This window comes from Lactuca saligna, chromosome 8 (assembly GCF_052625555.1).
Source record: "Lactuca saligna cultivar CGN05327 chromosome 8, ASM5262555v1, whole genome shotgun sequence".
NCBI lineage: Eukaryota > Viridiplantae > Streptophyta > Magnoliopsida > Asterales > Asteraceae > Lactuca > Lactuca saligna.
The window spans coordinates 89,630,183-89,657,736 of record NC_136424.1 but is presented as its reverse complement, the minus strand read 5'-3'; the positions used below and the strand labels follow the sequence as shown (position 1 = coordinate 89,657,736).

Genomic DNA, 27,554 nt, shown 5'->3' with positions numbered 1-27,554 from the left:
AAGCAGATACTCAGTTCCGATGTTCATCCCTAACCATGAGAGAAGACAAGGGCCAAAAGTGAAAGTCGGAATTTGCATTGCTCACTTATAACCCTACATTATAGTATGATTGTCCATATTTCACCCTGAAAATAGTTTTAAGAAACTTTTTAACTCAGACGGTCCCTAAGATATATTTTTGTTGCATGTTTGATCTCTATCAGATGTAAAAAATACTAAATTACCCTTTTATTTTGTTGGGCTTAGAAGATTGCGTCTTTTGGGCTCGTCTTTCTGTATTGTTTTGTATTACGGTATGGGCCTGTCCAACCGTGAGTCTTTTATGCTTTGTATATAAGCTTATGCTTGCATGCATATTATGTTAAGGTTTTTTAGAGATCTGAGAATACGATATTTTCCAGACGACTAAAGGTTTATTTGATCATACTTGTAACCTTCCAATCCTCTACAGTTGATGTTCTTAATCGAGCTCTTCTGAGGATTTGTTTTAATCATTCGACTCGTTTGATTCAATCTTGTTCTATTATTTTACTGTGTTTATACCGTCATTGTTTATTTACTTGTTCAAGATCTAATCGATCTTCATAGATTAAAAGATTCTTTAATCTTATCAATTGGTATCAGAGCAGGAGGCTGTGTAATTGATACACATCTTTTCTGTGAAAAAGATTTTCATTAGGGTTTTTCCGCAATCATTAATATTTATTGAGCCGTCATCTCTTTATTGACGTATCTTGATATTTATTATTTTGCCCTAATCCGCTTTATTACAAGTCTGATCTTTGAACAGGTTTTTACGATCATAATGGACGCGACACAATCAAACGTTATTAATATTTCAAACAGCATTGGTTCGACGACAAGGATTCCGATCTTATACACCAACGATTATGAAGTATGGGCACATCATTTCGAAGACTACGTTATTGGGTCGGAGGAAAATGGGTATTTGATTTGGGAAGCCATCACAAACGGACCGTTCTCTCATTCTGCAACGTCCAGAATCATTAAAACTCAAAAAGAATACAATGATCTGCTCAAGGACGTGAAAGACATTGCACAAGATGAAAAGGACAAGTTCCAATGCAATATCAAAGCACTAAGATTGATCCGGTTCGCCCTTCAGTCCGATACATTCAGATTGGTTAGCTCATGCACGACGGCGAAGGATGTTTGGGACAGACTTCGTGAACTGTACTCTACAGACGAAGATCTCGAACATTCTATTCAAACTCTGCTTCTATCTGAGTTTGGTGAATTCAGACAAGGGGCTGAAGAATCTGTGACCCAGACGTTCGATCGCTTCAATCATCTTCTCAGCAAGATGATCAAACATGATATCGAAAGGAAGCTCATCGAACAGAAGGTTACATTCTTGAATGGTCTAAGGTCTGAGTGGAGAGCAGTAGTTTCCACGGTTAAAGCCCATGAGCAATTTAAATCATACTCTTTGGCGAAACTAGTGGGAATTCTCAAGTCTCAAGAGAAAAACGTGGTGCAAGAGAAGAATGTCGTTTCCGGTCTCGGTTCGTTGGCACTCTTGTCAAAAAGTAAAGCCATTATGGAGGATGAAGACCTCAGCCTGGAAGAATATGATCTCACATCAGAAGATTATGCCTTGATGGTATCCAATCCCAAAAGGTTCATAAAGAAGAAATTTCCCAGCAACAAAAACCGAAACTGGCAGGGAAGTTACAGCTCTGAAAAGGTGGTTAATGAACCGAAAGTTGAGGAGCACAAGAAGGAACCGAAGGTTGACGGTGACTCTGGAGTGAGCTGTTTCTACTGTGGTGGGAAAAATCATTATGCTAAGGACTGTGTTCTCAAGAAAATGGCTGAGAAAGATGATGGGAACGATGAGGAAGCTGTGTTGCAGAAAAGGCTGGATGAGTTGAGAAAGAAGAAGTCTGCTACTAACCCGCCTAGTAATGCTCTTATTGTGCAGGGTTCTGTTCCAGGTGATGAGTTCGGTAGCACGGAAGTTTGGTCTACCGACTCAGAAGACGAGGAAGTGAGGCAGCCTACTCATGGAAAGGCGTTCGTGTCTAAGGAAGAAGGCAGTAGTGGTAAATGCCTTATGGTTTCTGACGTATCTCAATTGAGGGGATACAACACTGATGGAGGCAATGATGGACAGAATGCAAAGGAGGACATGTGCTTCACAGCCAAACCACTCAGCCAGCAGTTCAATGAGCTTGATGAACTGATAAAGAAGGGTTCTGATCCAGGTGATGAGTTCGGTAGCACGGAAGTTTGGTCTACCGACTCAGAAGACGAGGAAGTGAGGCAGCCTACTCATGGAAAGGCGTTCGTGTCTAAGGAAGAAGGCAGTAGTGGTAAATGCCTTATGGTTTCTGACGTATCTCAATTGAGGGGATACAACACTGATGGGGGCAATGATGGACAGAATGCAAAGGAGGACATGTGCTTCACAGCCAAACCACTCAGCCAGCAGTTCAATGAGCTTGATGAACTGATAAAGAAGGTACAATCTGTTTTTATTTCATGTAAAGTACCATCATCCTCTTATGAGAAAGAACTAAAAAGTGTCAATACAAGGATATCTCATCTAGATAGTAGCTTAACTCAAACTCGGGTCACAAATTCTAACCTAACTGATCAATTGAGCAGGACAGCGTCGAAGAGTGAGGAGCGGAGAATGTGGATAGAGTTGAAGGAATCAGAATTAGTCAAAGTTAAAGATGAAAACATTTATTTGCAAAGAGACAATTTGAAATTGTTAAAACAACGAAATGTTTTTTGTTTAATTGCTAAACGTCTGTATTCTAATATTACTCAGCTTCACTTGGATTGTGAAATAGGCCAAAGGATTCACCACATGATCTTGCCCTTCCTAGAATTTAAGGAAGATGAAATCGATGCCGAAGCCTATAATTGTGAAAGTGTGATATCGTCTGATGACATAAATCCCACCTACAAGTATGGACTGGACAAAATTGAGTCCTTCATTAAATCTAAAGACCACAAGCTCATGCTTAAAACTCTTTTGGATGAAAATGACAGACTTAAACTGAGAACCGAAACCATACAAAAATTTGACTCTTTAAACGCCAATGTAAGCTTAGAAAACAAAATTGATGTTGAAAATGCATCTGAGCTTAACGAGGACGACAATATGAGTGAAATTTCTGTAGAGGACATGGTTGACTGCTCAGAATTTATTAAAACCGAGCCAGAAAATCACAAGAATCTAATTTCTGAAAATTCTGTAGAATTCGCTCGGTTGTCCCATCAAAAGTCCCCGAAATTAATTGAGAAAGCTGTTGTGTATCAAAAGGTCAGGACTACTCCAAATCAAGTATACAAGGTAACAGGAGTAACCGAACATCAAACAGCTGAACTTGCAGCTATTATAAACGAAGACAATGCTGATGGTTGTGATGAATACTTCTGGGAAGCTCCCATTGATAATGCAGACGAAACCATTGGTTTATCTAAAAGAACTTCCTGGAAGAGCAAAGGAAGATACATACCCGAACCATTGAATAAGCCAAATAACTTCAATGAGCCGAGCACTAGTGGTACAAAAGATACTCCTCAGAAGGATGCTCACTCACCAAAAGCAGACATTCCTAAGGCTCCTTCAGCTCAAAGTAACTCTACCGCAGTTCAAATGGAACCGGTCAAGGATTCAGCAAAATCGAAAGCAAATGTTCATCATCAACCTTCTCAGATGCGGAACAGGAAGATAGAAAGGAATAATAGATACCAAAAGAACCTTTCTGAGAGGAAACAATTCTGGCGTTCCCAGAATGCATACTTCACTCATCAAGACAAGAATCTAAAGTATGAAAACATTCCTGCTGGAAAAGTTGAAAGTCACAAAAACCGAAAGTCAAGGTTCGGTTCACAAGAAGATATCAACCGAAAGTCAAGTTTCGGTTCACAAGAAGAAACTAACCGAAAGTCAAGTTTCGGTTCACAAGAAGACATCAACCGAAAGCCAAGATTCGGTTTACAAAAGGATAACAACCGAAGGCAGATGTTCAGTTCCAAAGGTAGCTCCAACCGAACGCAAAGGTTCGGTTCTGAAGACAAAAGAGTGCAAAACTCTAAGGTTGGTCCTTCCAATGATAAAAAACAAAAGGGTCACCTAGAGTCTCCTTCTAATTCTAATTCTTCTCATTCTTCTAATTCTTCTTCACCCTCTGTTTCATATCGATCTCGTTCTAAATCTCACTCATCAACTGAGCAAAAGTGGAAGCAGAAGGTCAATAAATCCACACCAGAGACCGAATCTAACTCTACTAATCTTAACAAAATAAAAGTTTACACCATTAAAAGGAAAGATAAAACAACTCTCGTAAAAAGAACTTATCTTGTTGATATCTCTCTCAGTGCTCCTGTTTCAAAGCAAAGCTCACGTGGACCCAAGAAACTTTGGGTTCCTAAATTTGTCTAAATTTTGCAGGTTATAAGTGACGAGCAGTTCGACGAAGAATGGTACATTGATAGTGGCTGCTCACGTCACATGACAGGGAGGGAAGAGGAGCTTAGGGAGTACAGATCTCTTGCAAATAGTGGCAACGTCAAGTTTGGAAACAACTCATTCGGCACCATAAAGGGATACGGGATGATAACCAATGGGGACTTCTCTATAAGGAAGGTGGCTTATGTGGAAGGTCTCCAACACAACCTCATTAGTGTATCTCAACTGGTTGGAGGTACAGGTCTCAAAGTATCTTTCGATGATGAAGGTTCAGAAATCATAGAGAAAAAGTAAAACAAAGTGATTCTTAAGTCGGAGCGAAATGGTGAAATCTTTCCCTTAAACATGAAACCCATCAAAGGAAACCCAACTGTATGCTTGTTGTCAAAAGCGCAATCCGACGAAAGCTGGTTGTGGCACCGAAGATTATCTCATCTTAACTTTAAAGATATCAACCGTCTTGTTACAGGAGGTCATGTAAGGGGCCTTCCCTTACTCAAGTTCGACAGGGATCATCTGTGTGCTGCATGCGAAATGGGAAAGCAGAGTCGTCAAAGTCATCCATCTATAATCAACACAAAAGTTGTTGAACCACTCGAATTAATTCATATTGATTTGTGTGGTCCTTCATCTATCGAAAGCATCGGTGGTAACAAGTATATTCTTGTTATCATTGATGACTTTTCACGATTTACATGGGTGTTCTTTCTAAAGCTCAAATCTGAAGCGACTCAAAAGCTGAAAATGTTTATCAAGCAAATTGAAGTACAGCTCAAGAAGGTTGTTCGCAACATCAGAAGCGACAATGGTCTCGAATTCAAGAACAGGGAGTTTGAAGAGTTTCTTGCAGAAAAGGGAATTAGTCATAATTTCTCAGCTCCCTACACACCACAACAGAACGGAATAGTCGAAAGACGAAACCGATCCTTGTGTGAAGCTGCCCGAACTATGCTAAGTTTCGCTTCTTTACCTCTTTATTTTTGGGCTGATGCTATATCTGCTGCTTGTTTTACACAGAACAGTTCATATCTCAACAAAAGGTTCGCACTCACCCCATATGAGATATTGAACAACAGGAAGCCAAATGTGAAATTTTTCCATGTGTTCGGCTCAAGGTGTTTCATCTTCAACTCTAAAGAACACCGCAACAAGTTTGATGTCAAAGCCGACGAAGGAATATTTCTGGGTTACTCTCTCACATCCAAGGCATTCAGGGTCCTAAACAAGCATTCAAGAAAAATTGAAGAGACGTATTATGTGACCTTTGACGACAACTATGTCAAGAAGCTGCAGGCTAAAGAAAATATCACTGGGGAAATCTTTCCTCCAAATGGCATGGTTACAGTCTCGGTTGCTAATCTATTCGAGACATTTCTGGGACTCTTTGACGAACCAGAGAATGTTTCACTTTCTGAAGCTGGTGCAGCAGATAACAAAGTTGATCACATGGAGCAGATTGTTGAAGATGCTGCAAGGAGAATGTATGAAGAAGTATCAATCTGTAACGACTCTCCTTCCAACGAAGCTCAAGTCGAGGGGGAGCCAAGTGCTCAAGTCGAGGGGGAGCCAAGTACTCAAGTCGAGGGGGAGCCAAACGCTCAAGTCCAGGGGGAGCCAAATTCCACATCTTCAACCGATGAAGTCTCAACACCAGGAAGCTCAGGCCCACTAGAATTACACGAACCTCATATCTTCCAAAGTGCACCAACTGAGGTAGAACGTGATGATGTGACACTCAGTTATGATATCCAATCTGAGCTAGACGAGATAATCAATGCTGAATTAGACCCAACCGTTTATCCAAATTACCCTCCTCTTATCAAATGGACCAGAGATCATCCTGTCTCTCAAGTAGTTGGAGATGTATCTAAAAAGATTCTGACCCGATCACAACTGAAGGCAAAACAAACTTCCTTATTTTCAAAGGTAGAGTTTTGCATGTTCAATTCATTCGTATCAAAAGTTGAACCAAAGACAGTTAACACTGCTCTCGATCACTCTGATTGGGTTCAAGCAATGCAAGACGAGTTGAACGAATTTGAAAGAAACAAAGTCTGGCGCCTAATTCCAACTCCTCCAGATGCTTCGGTTGTTGGTCTCAAATGGGTTTTCAGGAACAAAATGGACAAGGAAGGTAATGTTATACGGAACAAGGCTCGTCTGGTGGTAAAGGGATATTGTCAGGAGGAAGGGATAGACTACGAAGAGACTTTCGCTCCAGTAGCTCGGCTAGAATCTGTTAGAATATTTCTGGCTTATGCTGCTCACAAGAACTTTGAAGTTTTCCAAATGGACGTCAAGTGTGCATTTCTCAATGGAGAACTTGAAGAGACGGTGTACGTAGAGCAACCTCCTGGGTTCGTGAACGAAAAGCATCCAAATCATTGCTATATTCTGGATAAAGCTGTGTACGGCCTTAAACAAGCTCCGAGAGCCTGGTATGAAACGCTTACAAAATTTTTAAAGATGTCTAAATTCAAACAAGGTTCGGTTGACCCAACCTTCTTTCGCAAAAAGGAAGGTAACCACCTTATGATAGTTCAAATTTATGTCGATGATATCATCTTTGGCTCTACGAATCCAAGCTTAACGGCTGAATTCAGAAAGCTGATGGAGACTAAGTTTGAAATGAGCTCAATGGGTCCAATTAACTTTTTCCTTGGTTTAAACATAAGACAGGGACCCGAAGGCATCTTTATTAATCAGGAAGCTTACACGAAGACTCTCCTAGCAAAGTTCGGTATGATGGGAGACTCAAAAGTCAAAGTCCCAATGGCATTCAGCACTAAGCTTACCCCATCTCTACACAAACCAGCTGTTGATATCACGCTCTATCGTCAAATGATTGGATCGTTAATGTATCTTACTGCTAGCAGACCTGATATCATGTTTTCCGTGTGTTATTGTGCTCGATTTCAGGCAAACCCTCGTGAACCTCACATGCTTGCAGTGAAGAACATCCTTAGGTCTATGGTATCCATCCTTAGGTCTATGGTATCCATCCTCTGATGCTGACCTTGGAGGATGTGGACTCGACCGAAAAAGCACGACTGGTGGATGTCAATTTCTTGACGGGAAGTTAGTCAGCTGGCAATCTAAGAAACAGACATGCATGTCGCTATCCACAGCCGAAGCAGAATACATTGCAGCCGCATCATGTACATCACAAGTGATTTGGATCCAAAGCCAACTTCGAGACTATGGACTCAATATGAAGAAGATCCCACTATATTGTGACTCTGAAAGTGCAATTAGGATCTGTCATAACCCAGTGCAACACTCCAAAACCAAACACATAGCACTAAGGTATCCCTTCATCAAAGATCATGTGGAAGATGGAAACGTCGAAGTTCACTTCGTAAGGACCACTGATCAACTGGCTGACGTCTTTACAAAAGCTCTTCCTGAAGCATCATTCAATAAAATATTGCAAGGACTTGGTATGATGGAATCTGAATCAGTGCCAAACTTAAACATAACAACCGAACGTTAGGATTCGTCTCAACTATCTAACCCACTCATTTCTTCAAAGATAGTTTCTCAATGTTGTGTATTGGATGTACAATTCTGTTTTTACCAGTTTATTCAAAAAAAAAAAAAAAAAAAAAAAAAAAAAAAAAAAAAAAAAAAAACTCTTAACTGAAACCAACCAATGGTTCAGGTTCGGTTTATCAAAATTTTCTAGAACCAAAACCAACCGAAGGTTCGGGTTCAGTTTTTCAAAATTTTGTACAACCGAAACCAGCCGAAGGTTCAGGTTCGGTTTTTTAAAATTTTCCAGAACCGAAACCAACCGAAGGTTCGGGTTCGGTTTTTCAAAATTTTGTAGAACCGAAACCAACCGAACGTTCGGGTTCGGTTTTTCAAAACTTTTCTCAACCGAAACCAATCGTAGGTTCACGTTCGGTTTACCTCAAAAAATTCCAAAATTTTTTTTGTTTCTATTTGTTTATGTGGTTACACTTTATGGACTTCCTACTTGTCCCTAGAAGCATGCTGCTGTATGTGTCTCAAGCCTCATAAGATTTTGAATAAAGGCCTTCATGACCTGGTATACACAAACCTTGTCTTCCCAACAAGGCCACTTCATTTATTCTAATCGTGAGCTACCTCATTCTTTTCTCACATGAGTTAAGAACTTCCTGCTTGGTCCTTCTTCTTGCAGTAGAGGTACTTTTGTTATCTTACACCATCTCCTATTACTTCTCCACTACACTCATTCCATCATGGTAACCCTTGAGACTCTCAGCACTTACCACTGAGGTTTATGGTTGCACAACATCTGTGTTTATGATCTTAGTTTTATGACACTACGAACTAAGTGAAACCCAAAATTCAACACCTAAGGAATTGACGGTGAACGATTATATTGTTCAAGCTTTTACTAACGAATTGATGAAAGTACCATTTTATGTGATTCCTATGAAAATGTTATTAACCATAACTTTTCTTCCCCTGGGATCTTGTCCTTATCTTTCTTTCTGAGATTTCATTTAGCCGAATTAAAAGAAGCCTTTCAACATTTCTCAATAAATGGTTGATCGTATTAATAACGGACATTCCTTTTGAAATCCTAAGTTTTTCTTTGTCCTATGGCATTTAATGCGCGTGGTTAAACAGTAACGGCTTGTCCCTATGAAACGGCGATTATTGGGCGGCGTGATCCTAGGAATCTGACACTCTCTCTCCTACGTGATCATCGTCCGTCCCAACTGTCATCCATAAGAGATTTGAAACGATCTTTCTCTCTCTTCCCTCCCACTATAAATAGCCCGTTATACCTCCTTTTACCTCTTTACCACTCTCAAAATTTCCAAACCACAAACTCTCCCATACAGTTTCCTGTTCATCATCTTCTTCACACCTGCATCCATGGCTGACTCTTCTTCAGTTCATGCTACATCCCAAATCCTTCCCATTCGCCCACAGCAATGCTTAGTAATTGATCTTAACCCAAAGGCATACGATCCTTACATGTCGCCGGTTATAGAATGCCTAAAATACTCTCAACTCGAACCAGCACTATCCAGAATCGCATCGGTGCCAATGGTGGCTCTATCGCAGGTCTACGCGACTGCATATTATGACAAGGCTGTCGACCGAGTATTCTTCGAGATTGGAGACCACAAAACCTCCGTTTCTCGCTCTCGTTTCTGCTCTCTACTCGGATTTGCTTCTGACTCATCCAGAGTCCATCCGGAGTCCATTCAAACCAGTCATATGTATAGCATGTTTTACAACATGGGATACACGGAGGTTCTTACATCCGTTGCCAGATTCAAGAAGTCCTGCTTACCGCCTCAATGGAACGGTTTATTTACAGTCCTGTTCAAGGGACTGTCGGAGAGAAGCTCAGGTTCAGACGGTGCCAGTCGTCTGTTCCTTACTATTCTGTATGGAGTTTACAATGGGATCAACCTGGATTACGGGTTCGTTCTATGGCAACAACTTCTTCAGAGCCTCTCATGTTCATCCAGACACTCTGAAGTTTCATTGGCCCGATTCTGGACTCTGATCACCAAATGGGCCATGGAAAGATTCGACGTTCCCATTGCCGAAGGTGCATCGATGACTTCCGTTGGTACTTTTCACACCAAGAAGATCATCATCTCCGATGCCTCCAAATTCTCCTTTATTGGCTCGATTCCGGAGTCCATGTATGGAAGCGTACCTTCGGATAGCAGGCTTATCAGAAAGCTTAAGGAGCTAACACCTTCTGGTCCAAGGGTTCTGACCCCGGACATGCTCAGATCTATCCACGATGCAGATAAACCATTGAGCAAAGGTAAAAAGGCGGATAAAGGAAAGCAAGTAGAAAAACCTTCAAAGGGCCCTTCACCTAAGAAGAGGAAACAGACAAAAACTGCAACTTCCCCCCCACCGAAGAAGAGGAAGACTCAACCAAAGCGAAAGCTCATTATACCCTCCTCTTCGAGTGACTCTGAGGGTGAGAGTTCGGATTCTGACGACTCTCAAGAGGATGCTTCTCCTACACGAGGCAATACACCACCTCGATCCCCTACCCCAGAGATTCAAATTCCCAATTCCCCAATTCCTTCTCCTCCTCAAATCTTTACCACTACCACTGAATCACCCCATGTAGCCGAACCTCCTCAACCCAAAACCCACACAACCGAAACTACCCATATTCAACCACCCACCGAAACTACCCATATTCAACCACCCACCGAAACTACCCATACACAACCACCAACCGACACTACCCATACAGAACAACCAGCCGAAACTACACCTTCACCCCATCAAACTTCTCCTAATAAACCCTCCACACCCCCAACCTCTCCACCCTCTTCTTCTCATGGAAATGCCTCTGAGGGTGAACACCCTTATCTCGGGGGAGAAGACATGGTCTTTGATTCGGTCTACTATAGTCCGTTTCAAATTCAGAGTGACGAGGAGGATGATGCACCTGTCACTAAGAAACATCTCAAACAGCTCAACGAGAAGATTGATCTCCTTCTCGCCTCCTCGTCCAACCAACAATCAATCCTGTCTGAAGCTGCACTTCAGAAGATTGTAGATGCCTTCAAAAGCGCCCAACATGATTCAGCAGCCTCAGCAACTGCTGCAATTCAGGCATCTACCCGAGCATGTGAGGTAGCGACCGAAAAAGTCGATAAACTATTTTCTGATGCCTCTGCTCTACTGCAGTCCATGCAACAAAGTGCAGCTGCCACTAAGGCATCATTGGAACCGATTGTCCAACAATTGGTCTCCTTTGTCACATCGGAGTTGCCATCGTTCGCCAATCTACGTAAAACCATAAGCGACGACAACTCGGCTTTTACAGCCTCCATTGAAGCTCGTCTTGTCAAGCTTCAAGAAGATCTGACATCCGAGCGTTCTTTAATGGACGATCTGGCATTAAAAACAACGGCTCTTGAGGTCAAGACCACTCAACTCTCTCAATCTCAACAAGAGCTGGAAGATCTTCGCTCCGAACGGGAGGTGGTTAAAACGTGTGTTTCGGATGTCCACGCTGTCATCTCAAACATCCTGGAAGCACATGATCCAATATTAAACTTTTCGGTGAGGCGATCCCTTGCTGAAAAGCTCTCTCCAGCCATTGATCTACTAAACAAGGTCGAAGGCCTCCCAAGTTTTGTGTCCATTCCGAAACAAGGGGGAGATAAGAAGCCAAGTTCAAAACCACCTCCTTCCTCAAAAGCTACTCATACAACTGAACCATCTTCAACTCATCAAATTTTAAGTTCAGGTATGAAGAACAAAGATAAAAATATAGCTGAGGACGAAGATGAAGAAGGCGACAAGGAGACCATTGCCGACATTTTGAAACGAAAGAACAGTCGCAAGGTTGGTGATGATGCCAGTCGTGAGGCACGTGAGGCTGCCGAAGCCAAACGTAAGCATAAAGAAGCCCACGATCTCCTTGAGAGCCGAAAGACTCTCTTCCCTGCCTGGACCAGGGAACGCTTGATCAAAGAGGCCATTGAAACTCCCAGCATCCTATGGCTCGAGCCGGTCATATCGTTCGACTGCAGTAATTCTGTCAATTCGCAGTTCGATATGCCACTGACTCGAAAGGCGTTTATCTTTCACGTCTTCTCTAATATTTTTGATGTCCCTCACCCGAACGCTGAGCTTGACAGGGAGCTCATTGACTTTTACCTGAAGGCTGCTCGTCCTCAATTCCTTACATGGAGCGCTCAGAAGATTGTCAATGTTCGGGTGCTAAAGCCTTACTCTGAGGGACGTTTTATAAACGTTCGGTTCAAACTGATTCGGGGATCTGCAAAATCTGTTCATCTCATCTCTCTAGCAGATCTACCGAATCTAAATCCTCATGATTGGATCGTCTTGTATAACATCCTTTTGACCAATGAAGCTGAATATGGTCCCATTCTAGACCATGTCAAAAGGATGTTAATCTGCTATATCATGGAGGTTGCCCTTATGGATCAGGAGGTCGCCACAGTCTTCAAGAAGAAACCTAAAATTGCTCCTGTGGGATCGGCCAGTGATCTAAATCAAATGCAGCTGGGCAAGATTGATCCGAGACGTAACACAGTCATGTTCACTAGAGCGGAAGGACAGAAATGTCTCTTCGCTTTAGCTGATAAGCATCTTTACACCACAACTTGCTTGGAGCATGTGCTTTTTATTGTTAAACGGTGTAAAGAGAATTCAGCTGATGATGTTAAGTATTTTGAAGATATGATCAACTGGTACATCCGGTTTAGACAGACAATTCTTTCCATCACCAAGTGTCTGTTTAGTACCGTGAAGAAGGTACCAGTTTCGGCTGCTGGCCCAAGTAATAAATAAAGATCTCGCTCCAAATTGACGCAAAGGGGGAGATTGTTGGGCTTAGAAGATTGCGTCTTTTGGGCTCGTCTTTCTGTATTGTTTTGTATTACGGTATGGGCCTGTCCAACCGTGAGTCTTTTATGCTTTGTATATAAGCTTATGCTTGCATGCATATTATGTTAAGGTTTTTTAGAGATCTAAGAATACGATATTTTCCAGACGACTAAAGGTTTATTTGATCATACTTGTAACCTTCCAATCCTCTACAGTTGATGTTCTTAATCGAGCTCTTCTGAGGATTTGTTTTAATCATTCGACTCGTTTGATTCAATCTTGTTCTATTATTTTACTGTGTTTATACCGTCATTGTTTATTTACTTGTTCAAGATCTAATCGATCTTCATAGATTAAAAGATTCTTTAATCTTATCATATTTCATTTCTATTTTTTTATTGTGTATTTATCATTTAATTATTAAAAAATTGTTTAATAAATAAGGTAGATCCCAACCCCATACCTTACATTCACCCTTAGCCTCATCTTCATTCTCCACTTCTCCTCTAACATTTACGGCTTCATCTAATTTTAAAAAAAAATAGACGTTGTCTTTAGCTCTCCACCACTAACATACGAATGAAGGCATAGTTGGTTGTTTAGGGCTCCGCCACCAGAGACTGTAGAAGATCTTTGCCCTTGATGATGTTGTAGATCGTTGCCATCGAGTGATGTGAATTATGAGCACTGGTTTGGCATGCGGAATTAAAGAACACATAAAGAACATTGTGATTTTTGTGTTTAAGAGATGCATTTGATTATGAAAGGTGTTTACAAAAAATATCTAGATCTAAATCTACATAATTAACACACACTAACACTCTCAATGTTACATCTCTCAAGCACACCTCTACAAATGGTATGAACCCACCTTATATAGAGGTGTTCACATGTCTCTCTATCTCTATCTCTCATGTCACAAGGCTACTTTACCACATGCAAGTGGGTCTACAAAAGTCAAACCATTTACAAAGTCATACATGAATAACTTTGTACCCAACATTCTCCCCCTCAAAGTTAGGAATGGATGACCCACTTCAAATCTTCCAAAATCGAGTAACTTCATGAACCTAGCCTCAAACGCGACACATGTAGATATGAACTTCAAATCTTCAATTCTTCAATTCTTCAATGACTTTTCAATTTGGAATCTAGAATGTGAGACCATACAAACCAAGCATCAAAAGGTAATTTAGGAGTTCCTTAATCTCCAAAGAAATCACTCAAATCTGAGCATAAAAGCACACCCCAAAAATCTTCAATAAGTCCAAACACATCATGAACCAAAATCACTTCCGAATCTCTAATCAAATCATTTCATAAACTTCAAATACTTGAGGCCTTCGATCGTCAAGTTTGAATAATATGAAAAATTCAACTTTCGAATTTCCATATCTAAATCTATCCCCCTTTTTATAATAAAAAATCGATTATAAAACCAAAAAGGGAATGAGAAAGAGCTCAATTTGGAATTTTTCTATCCAAAACTCCCCCTTAACACATGGCATACGCATTTTGCTTCAATACGGAAAATCCAAAAAATCTTCAATTTTCTGCTTCGTTCACGGACCGCCTTTGACAAAATTTCACAAATTTTTGTAGAAATTGTCAATTTCAAAATTCTGCAGTGACCCGATGCGCCCAAAAACAGCCAAAAATGCAAAGCACTCCCCCATTTTCGAAAATAGGTAGAAAGCGTCAATTCGCATTAACTGTAGGGGGGTGTTTCAAAAATTATCCCATTTCTCAGAATTTTCAGTCCACTTTCGAAGTTAGGTAAATTCTGCCATTTCACACGAACTTCAGAGATTCGAAACGAAGTTTCTTCATTTGCCATTATTTTTTTCACAATTTCAAAATTTGACCTTTTTTGCCACTTTGTTAAAAGAATAGGGGTCCAATTCGAAACTTCCATGTTCTTCTTCACAAAACTTGTCGAAAACAGTCCTTATTTTGAAATGGGTTTAAAGTGTTATGGCTTCGAAGGTTCAAGGGTGTGACATCCCCAATTTCACGGTCAGAAAAGACCGATTTGTTTATGTTTTGTTTTTATAAAATCAAAGTAATCCTTTGATTAAAAGAGTTCCGGAATTTGTTCCCAAAATAAAATATGATAAAATAAAATTTATCAAAGCATTTCTTAGAGAAATCTATTTTCATTAAATAACAAACTCTCGGGATGTCATGTTCTGATACAGACCAAAAGCATAAACAATGTAAATATACCTTACAACAGTTATTTATAACTACTGATCTATAATCCAAAATCTCTCGTCAAGTCCACCAACTTATAGGGTTTTCAACCCACAATAATACATTTTTTATATTCAATTATCAAACAATCAACCCAAATACCCATCCCCATTATTCTCTTTATTTCTTAAGGTTTTACCCTAAGAATCAACTATCCTTTATCCATTCGTTCCTAAGGATTTACCTAAGGAATCGGTACGAAGTCCATTGCTGCCAAAGTTTATCTATCAGGTACTAAATCCATAGCTATCAGGCGCTAACTCCATAGTCACCAAGGTTCACTCAACAAGTGCTAACCCCATAGCCGCCAAGGTTTACTTTAACAGACGCTAACTCCATAGTCACCAAGGTTTATACAATAGGCACGAAGTCACATCGTCACCAAGGTTTATCAATAGGCACTAAGTCACATAGTCGCCAGGGTTTACTCAATAGGCACGAAGTCGCATCGTCACCAAGGTTTTACTCAATAGGCACGAAGTCGCATCGTCACCAAGGTTTTACTCAGTAGGCACGAAGTCGCATCGTCACCAATGTTTTACTCACTAGGCACAAAGTCGCATCGTCACCAAGGTTTTACTCACTAGGCACGAAGTCGCATCGTCACCAAGGTTTTACTCAATAGGCACGAAGTCGCATCGTCACCAAGGTTTTACTCAATAGGCACGAAGTCGCATCGTCACCAACTATTCTATCTACCCATGTTCTACCCAACAATTTTGTAGATATAAATACAAACACAGTTTAAATCATTTAACACCTATATAAAAACATCAATTCCAAGCCCATCTCAAATAGACAAATAATATATAACACATAGCACGTATTTCATAGCTAATACTTTATATTTATGTATTAGAAGAAAGTAACTATACACTCACCCAAAACATATACTTAATACATTCATACAATACTTGTATTAAAATCGTGTTATGAAAGGGACTATACACTCACACATATAAACAACAATATATATACACATAGCATGTATTTTATAAAATACTTCATATCTATGTGTAAGATGAAAGTGACTATACACTCATTTGATCAGAAGATGACCGGACAACACTACGGCTTGTAAAAGTAGTATTCTTCGGTAGATCTGGAAAATCTTCACACACCGGGCTTCTCGCAGGCAGAGCTTCGGCTCGGAAACTCTTTTCTTCTCGGGATCTTCGGGCTTCGGGACTCGCTTCGGGTCTTGGGATTGATACCAGGGATTCGGGGGTATTTCTTTGCACGTAAATCGATGCAATACAGGTGAGAGGTGAGAGAATGAACAACCAAACTCGGCTGACCCTTCAAATCTATTTATAGGGCAAATTTTACCCTTACCACGTCGTGGCACCATTTTCCACGTCGTGGGCTTGGTCGTCACTGCATGCGTCATCGTCCACTTGCTCTGTCAGGCTCCAGAATGTGTCAGAAGTCATGCCACATCGTGGCCACTGTTGCCACGTCGTGGTCTCTGACACAGCTTTGGCGTTCGCGCCCCGAACTTCAAAAATTCATAACTTTCGCATACAAACTCCGTTTTCGACGTTCTTTATATCGACGCGTAGGTGAGATTATGATCTACAATTCTTGTTTAGAATCCATTGGATAAATTTGACTTTATTTTTAATATATTATAAATATATTACTTATATATTATTTTTAGTAGGCCGGGACAGGAAAACTCCGTTATAAATTCATAACTTCTTCATATGACATCCGTTTTCGCCTATCTTTTTATCGTTTCACTACTATTAACGAGATCTTCGATTCTCATTTAGATTGTTTCGGCTAAAAACCGCTCGATCTCAAATCGAGTATTCGGGTTGCATACTGCTAAGTCAAAACTTCAGAAAATCATAACTTCCTCATACGAAGTCAGATTTGGGCGTTCTTTTTATGCACGCTCTCGGTTTAATGAACTATTCAACTTTTGTTTAGATTACTAAGGCTAGATAGCGTTCTATCTTCAATTCGTATTTTACATCATTCAGCGTCGTGTCAGTTCTGTCGCGAAACTTCGACATGTCATAACTTCTTCGTTATAACTTGGATTTTGGCGTTCTTTATATGTACGGAATCCTTGCAACATATACTATAACTTAGTTAAGATTACTCATTCTAAATAATCTTTCATAAAAAAGTCATTTTTGACGCTTATTGTCTCTAAATTGACTAGCCCTGATCTACGGACGTTACAAGGGGTGTGTTTCGAAACTATACATTGTCTTCTTCAATTCAATACCCAGGTAACAAAGACTACACAAACAACCCTCCGCAACATTTATCAACCCTTCGCTTTTAATAACCAAACCTTTTCAATCCGATTCTTCGAAATCAAGACCCAATTTCGAAATCAACTATTTTCCTTTAATTGTTGACTTCTCCCGACTAGTATTTTCCCAATTAATTGCCATCAAAAACTAACAACAACCCAATCCTTCTTTTTCCTTTTAGAACGATCTTGCTTCCCAAATTAAACATCAAACCAAAATCAACAGCAACTTCGCTTTTCATTCACGAATCGTCAACCAGCCATTGATTCCAATTTATCAATCTCAAATCAGTGTGAGTTCGACTTCCTAATGTCGACTCTCAAAACCACACCCTTCGAATTTACATCCATCAGCCATTCATTCGCTTTTCATTCAACCGTTCCAGTCGATGTCCAAAATCGAAGCAAACGTAGTGATTTGAAATACTATTCGATTTTGTCTTCCAAAAAACGTGTCCAACATCAAACATTTTTACCCAAATCGAGTTTTGATTTCTAAATCACATTCAAGAAGAAAACTCAAACTAACTCACAGAGTTTGTCATCAAGAACAAAATCCCATTCAATTTAAAAATTAAACCCAAAATAGACTTGATTTTGACACTCATAGCCAATGTTCACCTTGTATCCAACGATTTCAATCTTCAATTCATTGAATCACCACTTGCAAATTTCATTTGACTTTTTACAATGTTTGACTTTTCGAAATCAACAGTCAACAAACATGAAATTGATGATTAAAACATCAAATTTGAGATCAAAAAGTGTTTATACTATTGTTCTTCATCTCCTTCAAGTGTTCTTGACCAAGATCAACTAGATCAAAGAATCAATTGTCGATTTCTATGCTTCAACATGAACAATATTCGACTGATAATAACCAAATAAAATCCAGTAGATTCACAAGTTCAGAATCATGAATTATTGATCGATTATTAGGAAAGAATAAGTGAAAGTAAAAACGCAGCTGATGAACTCGCTTCGAACATAAGAATGTACAACCATAGAAGCATATGACGAAGTCAAACATTGAGTACCAGCGATATTGATTGAATAGAATTAACAAGTCATTGGGCTCAAACAGTGATTATCTCGTATGAATCGATTTATAGGCTCAAGCAACAATATCGATGGGCTAAAATGTTGTCATGGACAGTAATGAACCTCAAAAACATGGACCCAAGATAACAAAGTGTAACAATGGATCCATAACAGGATTTTTGGGCCAAATTCTTTATTTAAACAAATAATTGTATGAACCGAAAACCGAACCAAATAAGCAATACGGGTTCGATTCGGTTCGGGTATTATTCGGTTCGGTTCGGTTCCGACCCGAATAACCCAAATAACATGTAGAAGATGATTAAGGAACCAAATAACCCGAATAACATTTACAATGTGATTATAAATATTGTATTTTGTATCACTCGAATGGAGTTTGATCATAGTAGAAACTAGAAAACAACGATGATGAGACGATTATTTTTTCCAAACGCAAGGGCCAACTTTTTTTTTTCTTATCGTGAATGTACTTTGAAGTTTGAACTTTGAACCGGTGATGATCGATCAATGAGTCCAGGTTATCGTAAGTCGCAAGGGCAGTAGCCGCAACTATCGATCAAAGAGTAATGTCGTAAGGATGAGAAAACCTCAATCGATCAAAAAGTAATGTCGTCGACTCGTCGATTTGGTGTAATACGGATAATCGAATTCAATTGCGTTGATTTTTTTGGTGTATTGTGTGGGTTTTGTTGGATAACGATCGACAGAAAAGAAGATCGAATAAGCAATCATGTTAGGGAAAAAAATGCGATTTTTCATATTCGGTTCGATCGTTTTGGACCGAATAAGCCCTTATTCGGGTAACCCGAACAGAATAACCCGAAAACCGAATAAGCCTTATATAGATATCCGAAAACCGAATCGAATTGCTTATTCAGGTCTAATTCGGTTAGGTCCGGTTCAGTTTTCGGTTCGGTTCGAATTTTCGGATCAAATTCTCATCCCTTTCTCTATTTAATAAAGAGTCAGAACCTCATTAAGAGAGGAACATTTCTCATCCAAAATGTCATTCAGAAATATAACATTTATCACATTCCTCATGTTTCTACGCAATTAAAAATGAAGAATAATACTTTTTTCATGCATGATATTTCAAGTTGTCATGATCCTCAACCACAAAGTGACCTTTAAGTCGAATTATGTTTAATGGTGTAGTGTTACATATTTGATTTAGCTAACACGAGACATATCAACCCTAAAAACATTTAATATTATAAAAATATAGAAATATCATATCATATTATCCTAAACTTTTATTTTTATTTTAAATAAGACCTAAGAGCTTTTTAGTAAGAATGTGTTTTTATTAAAAAATTGATTGAAAATATATAAGACCCAAACAATTATCGAGAAATTCATATGATTAATTTATTCAAGCATGTTAGGGTCTCATATATTTTTTATTTTTTTTATTTGTAAATGATTGAAAATATATGTGTTGGTCATGTCCTTTTTTATTGATTCTTTGGGTCTAATATATAAATTGAAACTTGAAAACATAAGTATTGTTCCTACTAAATATCTTTAAATTGTGTAATCTATTTAAATTATGAAAAAAAAAACATGTGGATTTAGTCAACAAAATTTTGAATGTCAATTGTGTAATAAGTTTAACAAGTTATGAAATGTTATATAAATTATTAAAAAAAACATATATGAAGATAGAGTCTTCAATTTTAAAGACCAAATTGAGAATTACTTGGATCATTTTGTTATAGAGGCGAAAAAAAATAAAAAATAAAAAAAAATGATATTTTGCTAAATCTGAATGGTGTGGGCAACGTCCACAACGGTTTTTTTTGACGTGGCGTCACTCTCAACATTGTTACCACGCGAAACACTGACCCCTCCTTTTTGTTTTCGTCCGTTGTGAGCCTACCCATTAATCTTTAGGGTTGATAATTCTCGACACGACACGCGACACGACACGAAATAAATGGGTTTGGGTTGAGTTTTTCAACTCGCCAACCCGCTAACCCGTCAACCCGCCAACCTGTTTATTAAACGGGTCATATATGGGTTTCTCAAAAAATAAACGGGTTGACCCGCCAACCCGTTTATACTCTTAATAAAAAAATATATTTTATTTTTAAATGTATTTATGTATCAAGTATGAATATTTAATAAGTATTATATAATATATACCATTGATTCATAGACAATTTGACTGTTTTGACATTTTGAGTCGTGGTGAATGGTCTAAGGTCGTAAGTTGTAACCTATAAGGCTAAGTATGTAACATGTTTCTATGAATGTTTATAATTTTCATTTAGATGTTTAAGACTTAAATGTCTAAAATTCGGACCCACGAACCCAAATTTGACCCACAAACCAGCCAACCTATGAACTCGTATAAATAAATGGGTTGGCGGGTCATATATGGGTTTATGTTCCAAACCCGCCAACACGTGACCCGCCAACCCGTGACATGTATATTTAAAGGGGTCGTGTTTGGGTTGACATATTTTGACCCGCCAACCCGCGACACGCCAACCCGAACACGACACGATTGCCAGGCCTATTAATCTTCGTTGCCCTCGTAACATTTCATAACGTGGAACGACCAGAATTTTGACCGTTGTTGAACGGTAACATGCAAAATAATAATAATAATAATAACTTTATTTTATTTTATCTATAAATACTCTCTCAAACATAATTTTTTTACCAAAGATTCTTTTATCATCTTCAATCTATTTTCAACTTAAAAAAAACTCAATTTTCCTTTCAACCAACCATGGAGCAAAATCCGAACACCTCGCCTCCAAATACAAACACATCCATCTCGATGAGTTTCGCACAATACGAAAGTTATATGAACATCCTCACCTAAAACTCACCCCAATGCAATTTCTTACATTCTCAATGTAATTTCCTACATCCCTTTACATGCAGCAAAACCCAAATCTTCAACAAAACATTTTCAGTGCTTTCAGTTTCATACAACAAACAGTCACACAATCACCACCCACGCAACCACCACTAGAAATTGTTCCTGAAACAGAAGCGGGAGGCAGTTAGAAAAGGAAAGGGAAAGAAAAAGGGAAAAGGAAAGGGAAGGCAATCGCGGATACAAAATAAAAACTCCACTATTTTGGACATCGGAGGAGGAGTATGCTTTGGTGGTGGCTTGGTGCGAGAATTAAAAGAATCCAACCATAAGAAATGATATTCGAAAAGTTAGGTTTTGGGAAGTCGTGCTCGACAAATTCCACACGCTTATGAAGAAACAATTATATCGGAATATCGACATGCTTAACAGAAAATGGACTATGATCAATCGTTGGTGCACCAAATCTAATGGGATTTTCATGAGAGTAGAATCGCAAAAGCAAAGTTGTGCGAATGATTTTGATGTTTGCAAAGCCGCGAGGGAACAATATCAAGCGTAAATGGGGCACGATTTTGAGTTTAAAAATATGGGAGATTGTTAGGCTAGATCCAAAAATAGAATAAGACGTTGATATCAGGGGAGGCACAATCAAAGAGATCACACAATTATAGTTCGTTTGACGTTTCTGACGCACGAACATACGTCGACCTCAACGCATACATGGATGATATCCCCGACGACACCGAAGAGATCCCCCCCCCTTTCATGTCGATTGGTCAGACGCGATAAAGCAAAACGGGCTCAACGTCACGCGGACGAAACTGATAGAAAGGCACAAGAGTTGGCGGAAATGAAAGCAAAGATCGACTAACGCAATCTGATTTCCCAACAAAAGGTTGATGTGCAACGTGAACACTTATAGTTTCTTCGTAAGCAAGCGGAGAAATATCAAATGACGAATGATTTAGCAATTATTCAGACCAGCAAATAAAATATGGGACCACGAGAAGCGCTAGTGTTCCGGAAGATGAAAGAGAAAATCGAAAGTCAATATTTAGATAACTAGTTGATCAGTTTTTAGTGTTTTAGGACTTTTTTTTTTGCGTTCAATGTTGTGTGTGTGTGTTTTTTATATATTTGTGAGTGTAATTTTTTTTTTTTTTAATGTTATGGTTAATCTAGGAGTTAATTAAATTGTATGTTTTGTTTTTTTATTAATCCAATATATTAAAAAAATATAATGAAAAAAAACAATCAAAAATAAATTGAAAACCCAAAAGTAAAAAATAAAAAAAGAAATGATGATATAGAAAATTAAAGACTAGTTGTTTATTTTCTTCTTTGATGTGACAATAACATGACATATGAAATGATAATTTTTAGGAGTTTTTAACTACTTGGTCACACCCATTAGTATAAATAAAACCTCTTATTCTCTTATTTATTTATTTATTTATTATTATTATTATTATTATTATTATTATTTGGAGATAAATGAATCTAACAAATAATCGTAAATCATAATCAATCAAAATTTAATCAAAAGCCCATCACGAGAAGCAACAAAGTTTCATTATTAGATCTCGTCTTATCTCACTCTCCCCGTCTCTCTCACGCAGACTCTTCAAAAGGAGAAGTGAAGCCCAACGCCAAAACCGTAAGCTCACCGCTCTCTCCCATACTCGCCGATCTTCTACCGGTAATTCAATCAACATTTTACACGTTTATAAACACTTTTCAGATTATACATGCCTGTTTTTTTGTGTAATCGCGTGTGATTTTGGTGTTGTGAAAAAGAAATTCTAGATCTTCCGATTGCAACGGTTAGGGTTTTGGATTTTGATTACTGTAAGTTGATTGAGTAGTTGGGTGTTTGTTTGATTTCATCTATGGTTATATAAAGTATTATTGAATCAGAACATTAGGTAATACAATGGGGTACAGACGATGAGACGAATACGTTGGTTGTTTTGGATATCTGAGTTCTGATAAGCGTTTGTTGATAATTTGGTGAAATAAGCCTAGATCGTTAGGTTATCGTAGTTGTTAGGAGTAGGTGATCCGAGCGTAAATGTGATAGATATTGTTTAGTAGTTTAATTCTTCTTGGTTTACATGTATGCGATCCGACGTCTTTTTCTATCGTCTCTGATGGTGTTTCAAAATTTCTTTCAGTTGCTTGATATATTGTATTGATGAATTTGTTTTTATACAGGGGGTTTGCTTGTGGGAAGTTTTGGTGATTCAGTCGATATTTTTTTCTCAGTGAATAGTGATGGGTAAAGGAGCCCAAAACTATGGGAAGAAAGACAACACAGGCAAAGCTTCATCCTCCGATCTAAATAGCTATGCTGCTTGGGCGAAAGAAACACGTGAATGTGAAGAGAAATATAAGGTGGATAGAGAATTTGGTCTATCAGATGCAGAAGTTGAGAAACGATTAGAGATCCATGGGTTGAATGAACTTGAGAAGCATGAAGGACCATCAGTTTTCCGTCTAATTTTAGATCAGTTCAATGACACACTAGTTAGAATCTTACTTGTTGCTGCTGTGATTTCTTTTGTCCTGGCCTGGTATGATGGTGAAGAAGGTGGAGAGATGGAGATCACAGCATTCGTAGAGCCTCTGGTAATTTTTTTGATACTAATTCTTAACGCGATTGTTGGTGTTTGGCAAGAAAGTAATGCTGAAAAAGCTTTAGAGGCCCTTAAAGAAATCCAATCAGAACACGCAACTGTCATACGCAATGGCAGAAAAGTTACAGGCTTACCCGCAAAAGAACTTGTTCCAGGTGATATTGTGGAGCTTCGTGTAGGGGATAAAGTCCCTGCTGATATGAGGGTCTTAAATCTAATCAGTTCAACACTTAGAATGGAACAAGGCTCTTTAACTGGAGAAAGTGAAGCTGTTAGTAAAACCACCAAACCTGTTGCTGAAGAGACTGATATCCAAGGGAAAAAGTGTATTGTATTTGCAGGGACAACAGTTGTAAATGGGAATTGTATTTGTTTGGTCACAGAAACAGGGATGAATACCGAATTAGGAAAAGTGCATTCCCAGATCCACGAGGCCTCACAGAGTGAAGAAGACACACCATTGAAGAAGAAGTTGAATGAGTTTGGAGACCAATTAACCATGCTAATTGGGATAATCTGTGTTTTGGTTTGGCTTATAAACGTGAAGTACTTTCTCACATGGGAGTATGTTGATGGTTGGCCAACAAATTTCAAATTTTCATTTGAGAAATGTACTTATTACTTTGAGATTGCTGTAGCATTAGCAGTTGCTGCTATCCCAGAAGGTTTGCCAGCTGTGATTACTACTTGTTTGGCTCTTGGGACCCGTAAGATGGCCCAGAAGAATGCCCTTGTGAGGAAATTACCAAGTGTTGAGACTCTTGGGTGTACCACAGTGATTTGTTCTGATAAAACTGGCACTCTGACCACTAACCAAATGGCTGTGGCTAAGCTTGTTGCTATGGGTCCTACAGCAAATGCTGTTAGATCTTTTAATGTGGAAGGGTCCACATATAATCCATTAGATGGAAAAATACAAGATTGGCCAGCTGGCAAAATGGATGCTAACCTTCAAACAATTGCAAAGATTGCTGCTTTGGCTAATGATGCTAGCATTGAGCGATCTGACAAAGGGTATGTTGCTGGTGGAATGCCTACTGAGGCAGCACTAAAGGTACAGTAAACAGTAATTTTAACAAGTCTTCATCTTTATTCCCATTGAACCCACACTTGTTTTAATGTATATATATAACCTCTTTCTATTCTTCAGGTTCTTGTTGAGAAAATGGGACTTCCTTCGGGTTTGGATTCTGGTTCATCTAAAAATTACAACGACCTTATGGGTATGTCACAATGGCTATCTTCTTCTCTTCTTCTTATTTTTTTCCTTTTTATGCATATGAGCTGATTCGTTCTCATGTAATGTTGTGAAATAAAGGTTGTTCTCATGCATGGAACCAAAACGAGCACAGGATTGCTACTCTTGAGTTTGATCGTGATAGGAAATCTATGGGGGTTATTGTATCCTCAAACTATGGGAAAAAGTCCCTGCTTGTAAAGGTAAAACAATCCCATATTTGGTTTCAGGGTTTTTTCTCATTTTAGTGTCTAATGTTTGTCCAAATGGAAAGTATTAACAAAATTGGTGCTCAATTTTTTACAGGGTGCTGTTGAGAACTTGTTAGAAAGAAGCTCCTACATCCAGTTGTCAGATGGGTCTGTTGTTGAACTTGACCAGAAGGCAAAATCAGTAATCCTAGACAGCCTTAATGAATTGTCCTCAAGTGCATTACGTGTATTGGGTTTTGCATACAAAGATGACCCTTCAGAGTTTGCAACATATAATGGCGATGAAGAACATCCTGCTCATAAACTTTTACTTAATCCTGCTTCTTATCCTTTAATCGAAAGTAATCTAACCTTCGCTGGCTTAGCAGGACTTCGGGTAAGCAGTTAATACGTGTCTAAATGACCATTTTACCCTTATATTCTAACAAAAAGTTCTTCAGGTTAAGTGTTTAACCCATTAAGTCAAAAAGAAACAAGAAAAGATTCTAAAGTTTTTTTTTCCCAGGATCCTCCTCGTAAAGAGGTGAGGCAAGCAATTGAAGACTGCAGGGAAGCTGGGATTCAAGTAATGGTGATAACAGGAGACAACAAGAATACAGCTGAAGCAATTTGTCGTGAGATAGGTGTATTTGGTCCAAATGAGGATATAAGTTCAAAAAGTATTACAGGGAGACAGTTTATGGAACATCATGACCAAAAAGGTCATTTGGCACAGAAAGGAGGGCTGCTTTTTTCAAGGGCTGAGCCACGTCACAAGCAAGAGATCGTAAGGCTGCTAAAGGATGCTGGTGAGGTGGTTGCCATGACTGGTGATGGTGTGAATGATGCACCTGCTTTGAAATTGGCTGATATTGGGATTGCAATGGGCATTGCTGGAACTGAGGTATATCCGCTTTGAAATATTATCTACTTGTAAACCATAATTTAATGCCAATCTTTTTTTTTTCTTCTTCAGGTTGCAAAGGAGGCTGCTGACATGGTTCTGGCTGATGATAATTTTAGCACAATTGTGGCTGCAGTTGGAGAAGGCAGATCCATTTACAACAATATGAAAGCCTTTATCCGGTTAGTTAATCAAACACTACCATAGTTGAACGTAGTCTGAAATGAAACTAATTGCATTTTTGTGTCTGATAGGTATATGATTTCTTCAAATATTGGGGAGGTTGCTAGCATCTTTCTAACTGCTGCCATTGGGATTCCAGAAGGCCTGATTCCTGTTCAGCTTCTATGGGTGAATCTGGTTACTGATGGCCCACCTGCAACAGCCTTGGGTTTTAATCCACCAGACAAATACATCATGAAAAAAGCCCCTCGCAGAAGTGACGATTCCTTGATTAGTCCTTGGATTTTATTCCGATATCTCGTAAGTTTTTAAAACCCTATGATTTTGAAAAATAATGGAATCGGAAAATTATTATTAAATGGAGTGTAATTTACCATGTCTTTGTTTGTGCAGGTGATTGGACTTTACGTAGGGTTAGCAACCGTGGGCGTTTTCGTCATTTGGTTCACTCACGACTCTTTCCTCGGCATCGACCTCAGCGGAGACAATCACAGCCTAGTCACCTTCTCCCAGCTCAGAAACTGGGACCAGTGTAAATCATGGGAGAATTTTACCGTTTCGCCCTTCAAAGCCGGCGACCAAGTTTTCAATTTCGATTCCAACCCTTGTGACTACTTCCATACCGGAAAAGTCAAAGCCATGACCCTATCCCTTTCCGTATTGGTCGCAATCGAAATGTTTAATTCCCTAAACGCCCTTTCAGAAGACGAGAGCCTGTTGACCATGCCACCATGGGTCAACCCATGGTTACTTCTTGCAATGTCAGTCTCATTTGGGCTTCATTTCTTGATTCTATACGTTCCTTTTCTTGCCCAAGTTTTTGGGATCGTGCCTTTAAGTCTGAACGAGTGGCTGTTAGTATTGGCGGTTGCTTTGCCTGTTATTTTGATCGATGAGGTCCTTAAGTTTGTGGGTAGGTGGACAATTGGGGCACAAACAAGGGCAAAATCGTCAAAGCACAAGGAAGAGTGAGTGATACCACAAGGTTGGTTCAGTCAGTGAAAACAAAACTTGCTCATATTTCTTATAATGCTCGCAATTTAATGACATGGTATTGTGGCATTGATTTATTATACTAGTTTTGACTTCTGATAGAATTAGAAAACTATTTTTCTTTATGTTTTCAGTATTAGTTTTTGAAACAAAACTGGAACATATTAATACCATGTTCTATCATGCCTTGTTTGTTGCAA

The 27,554-nt window shown here is 39.0% G+C and overlaps 1 protein-coding gene across 2 annotated transcripts; it reads left to right on the top strand.

Moving 5' to 3' along the window:
- Positions 1-22,763: 22,763 nt before the first annotated feature.
- LOC145012190 (calcium-transporting ATPase 1, endoplasmic reticulum-type-like) lies at positions 22,764-27,554 on the top strand. 2 transcript variants are annotated; one of them, XM_078970976.1, is made up of 9 exons: positions 22,764-22,867; positions 23,425-24,900; positions 24,997-25,069; positions 25,165-25,286; positions 25,390-25,671; positions 25,801-26,178; positions 26,251-26,360; positions 26,433-26,661; positions 26,755-27,554. In XM_078970976.1, exons 2-9 carry the CDS (start codon positions 23,485-23,487, stop codon positions 27,331-27,333), a joined length of 3,189 nt encoding a protein of 1,062 aa, XP_078827102.1. In that variant the 5' UTR covers positions 22,764-22,867; positions 23,425-23,484; the 3' UTR covers positions 27,334-27,554. The 2 variants fall into 2 exon arrangements, with proteins under 2 accessions (XP_078827102.1, XP_078827101.1); XM_078970975.1 differs by having other exon boundaries at positions 22,766-22,909.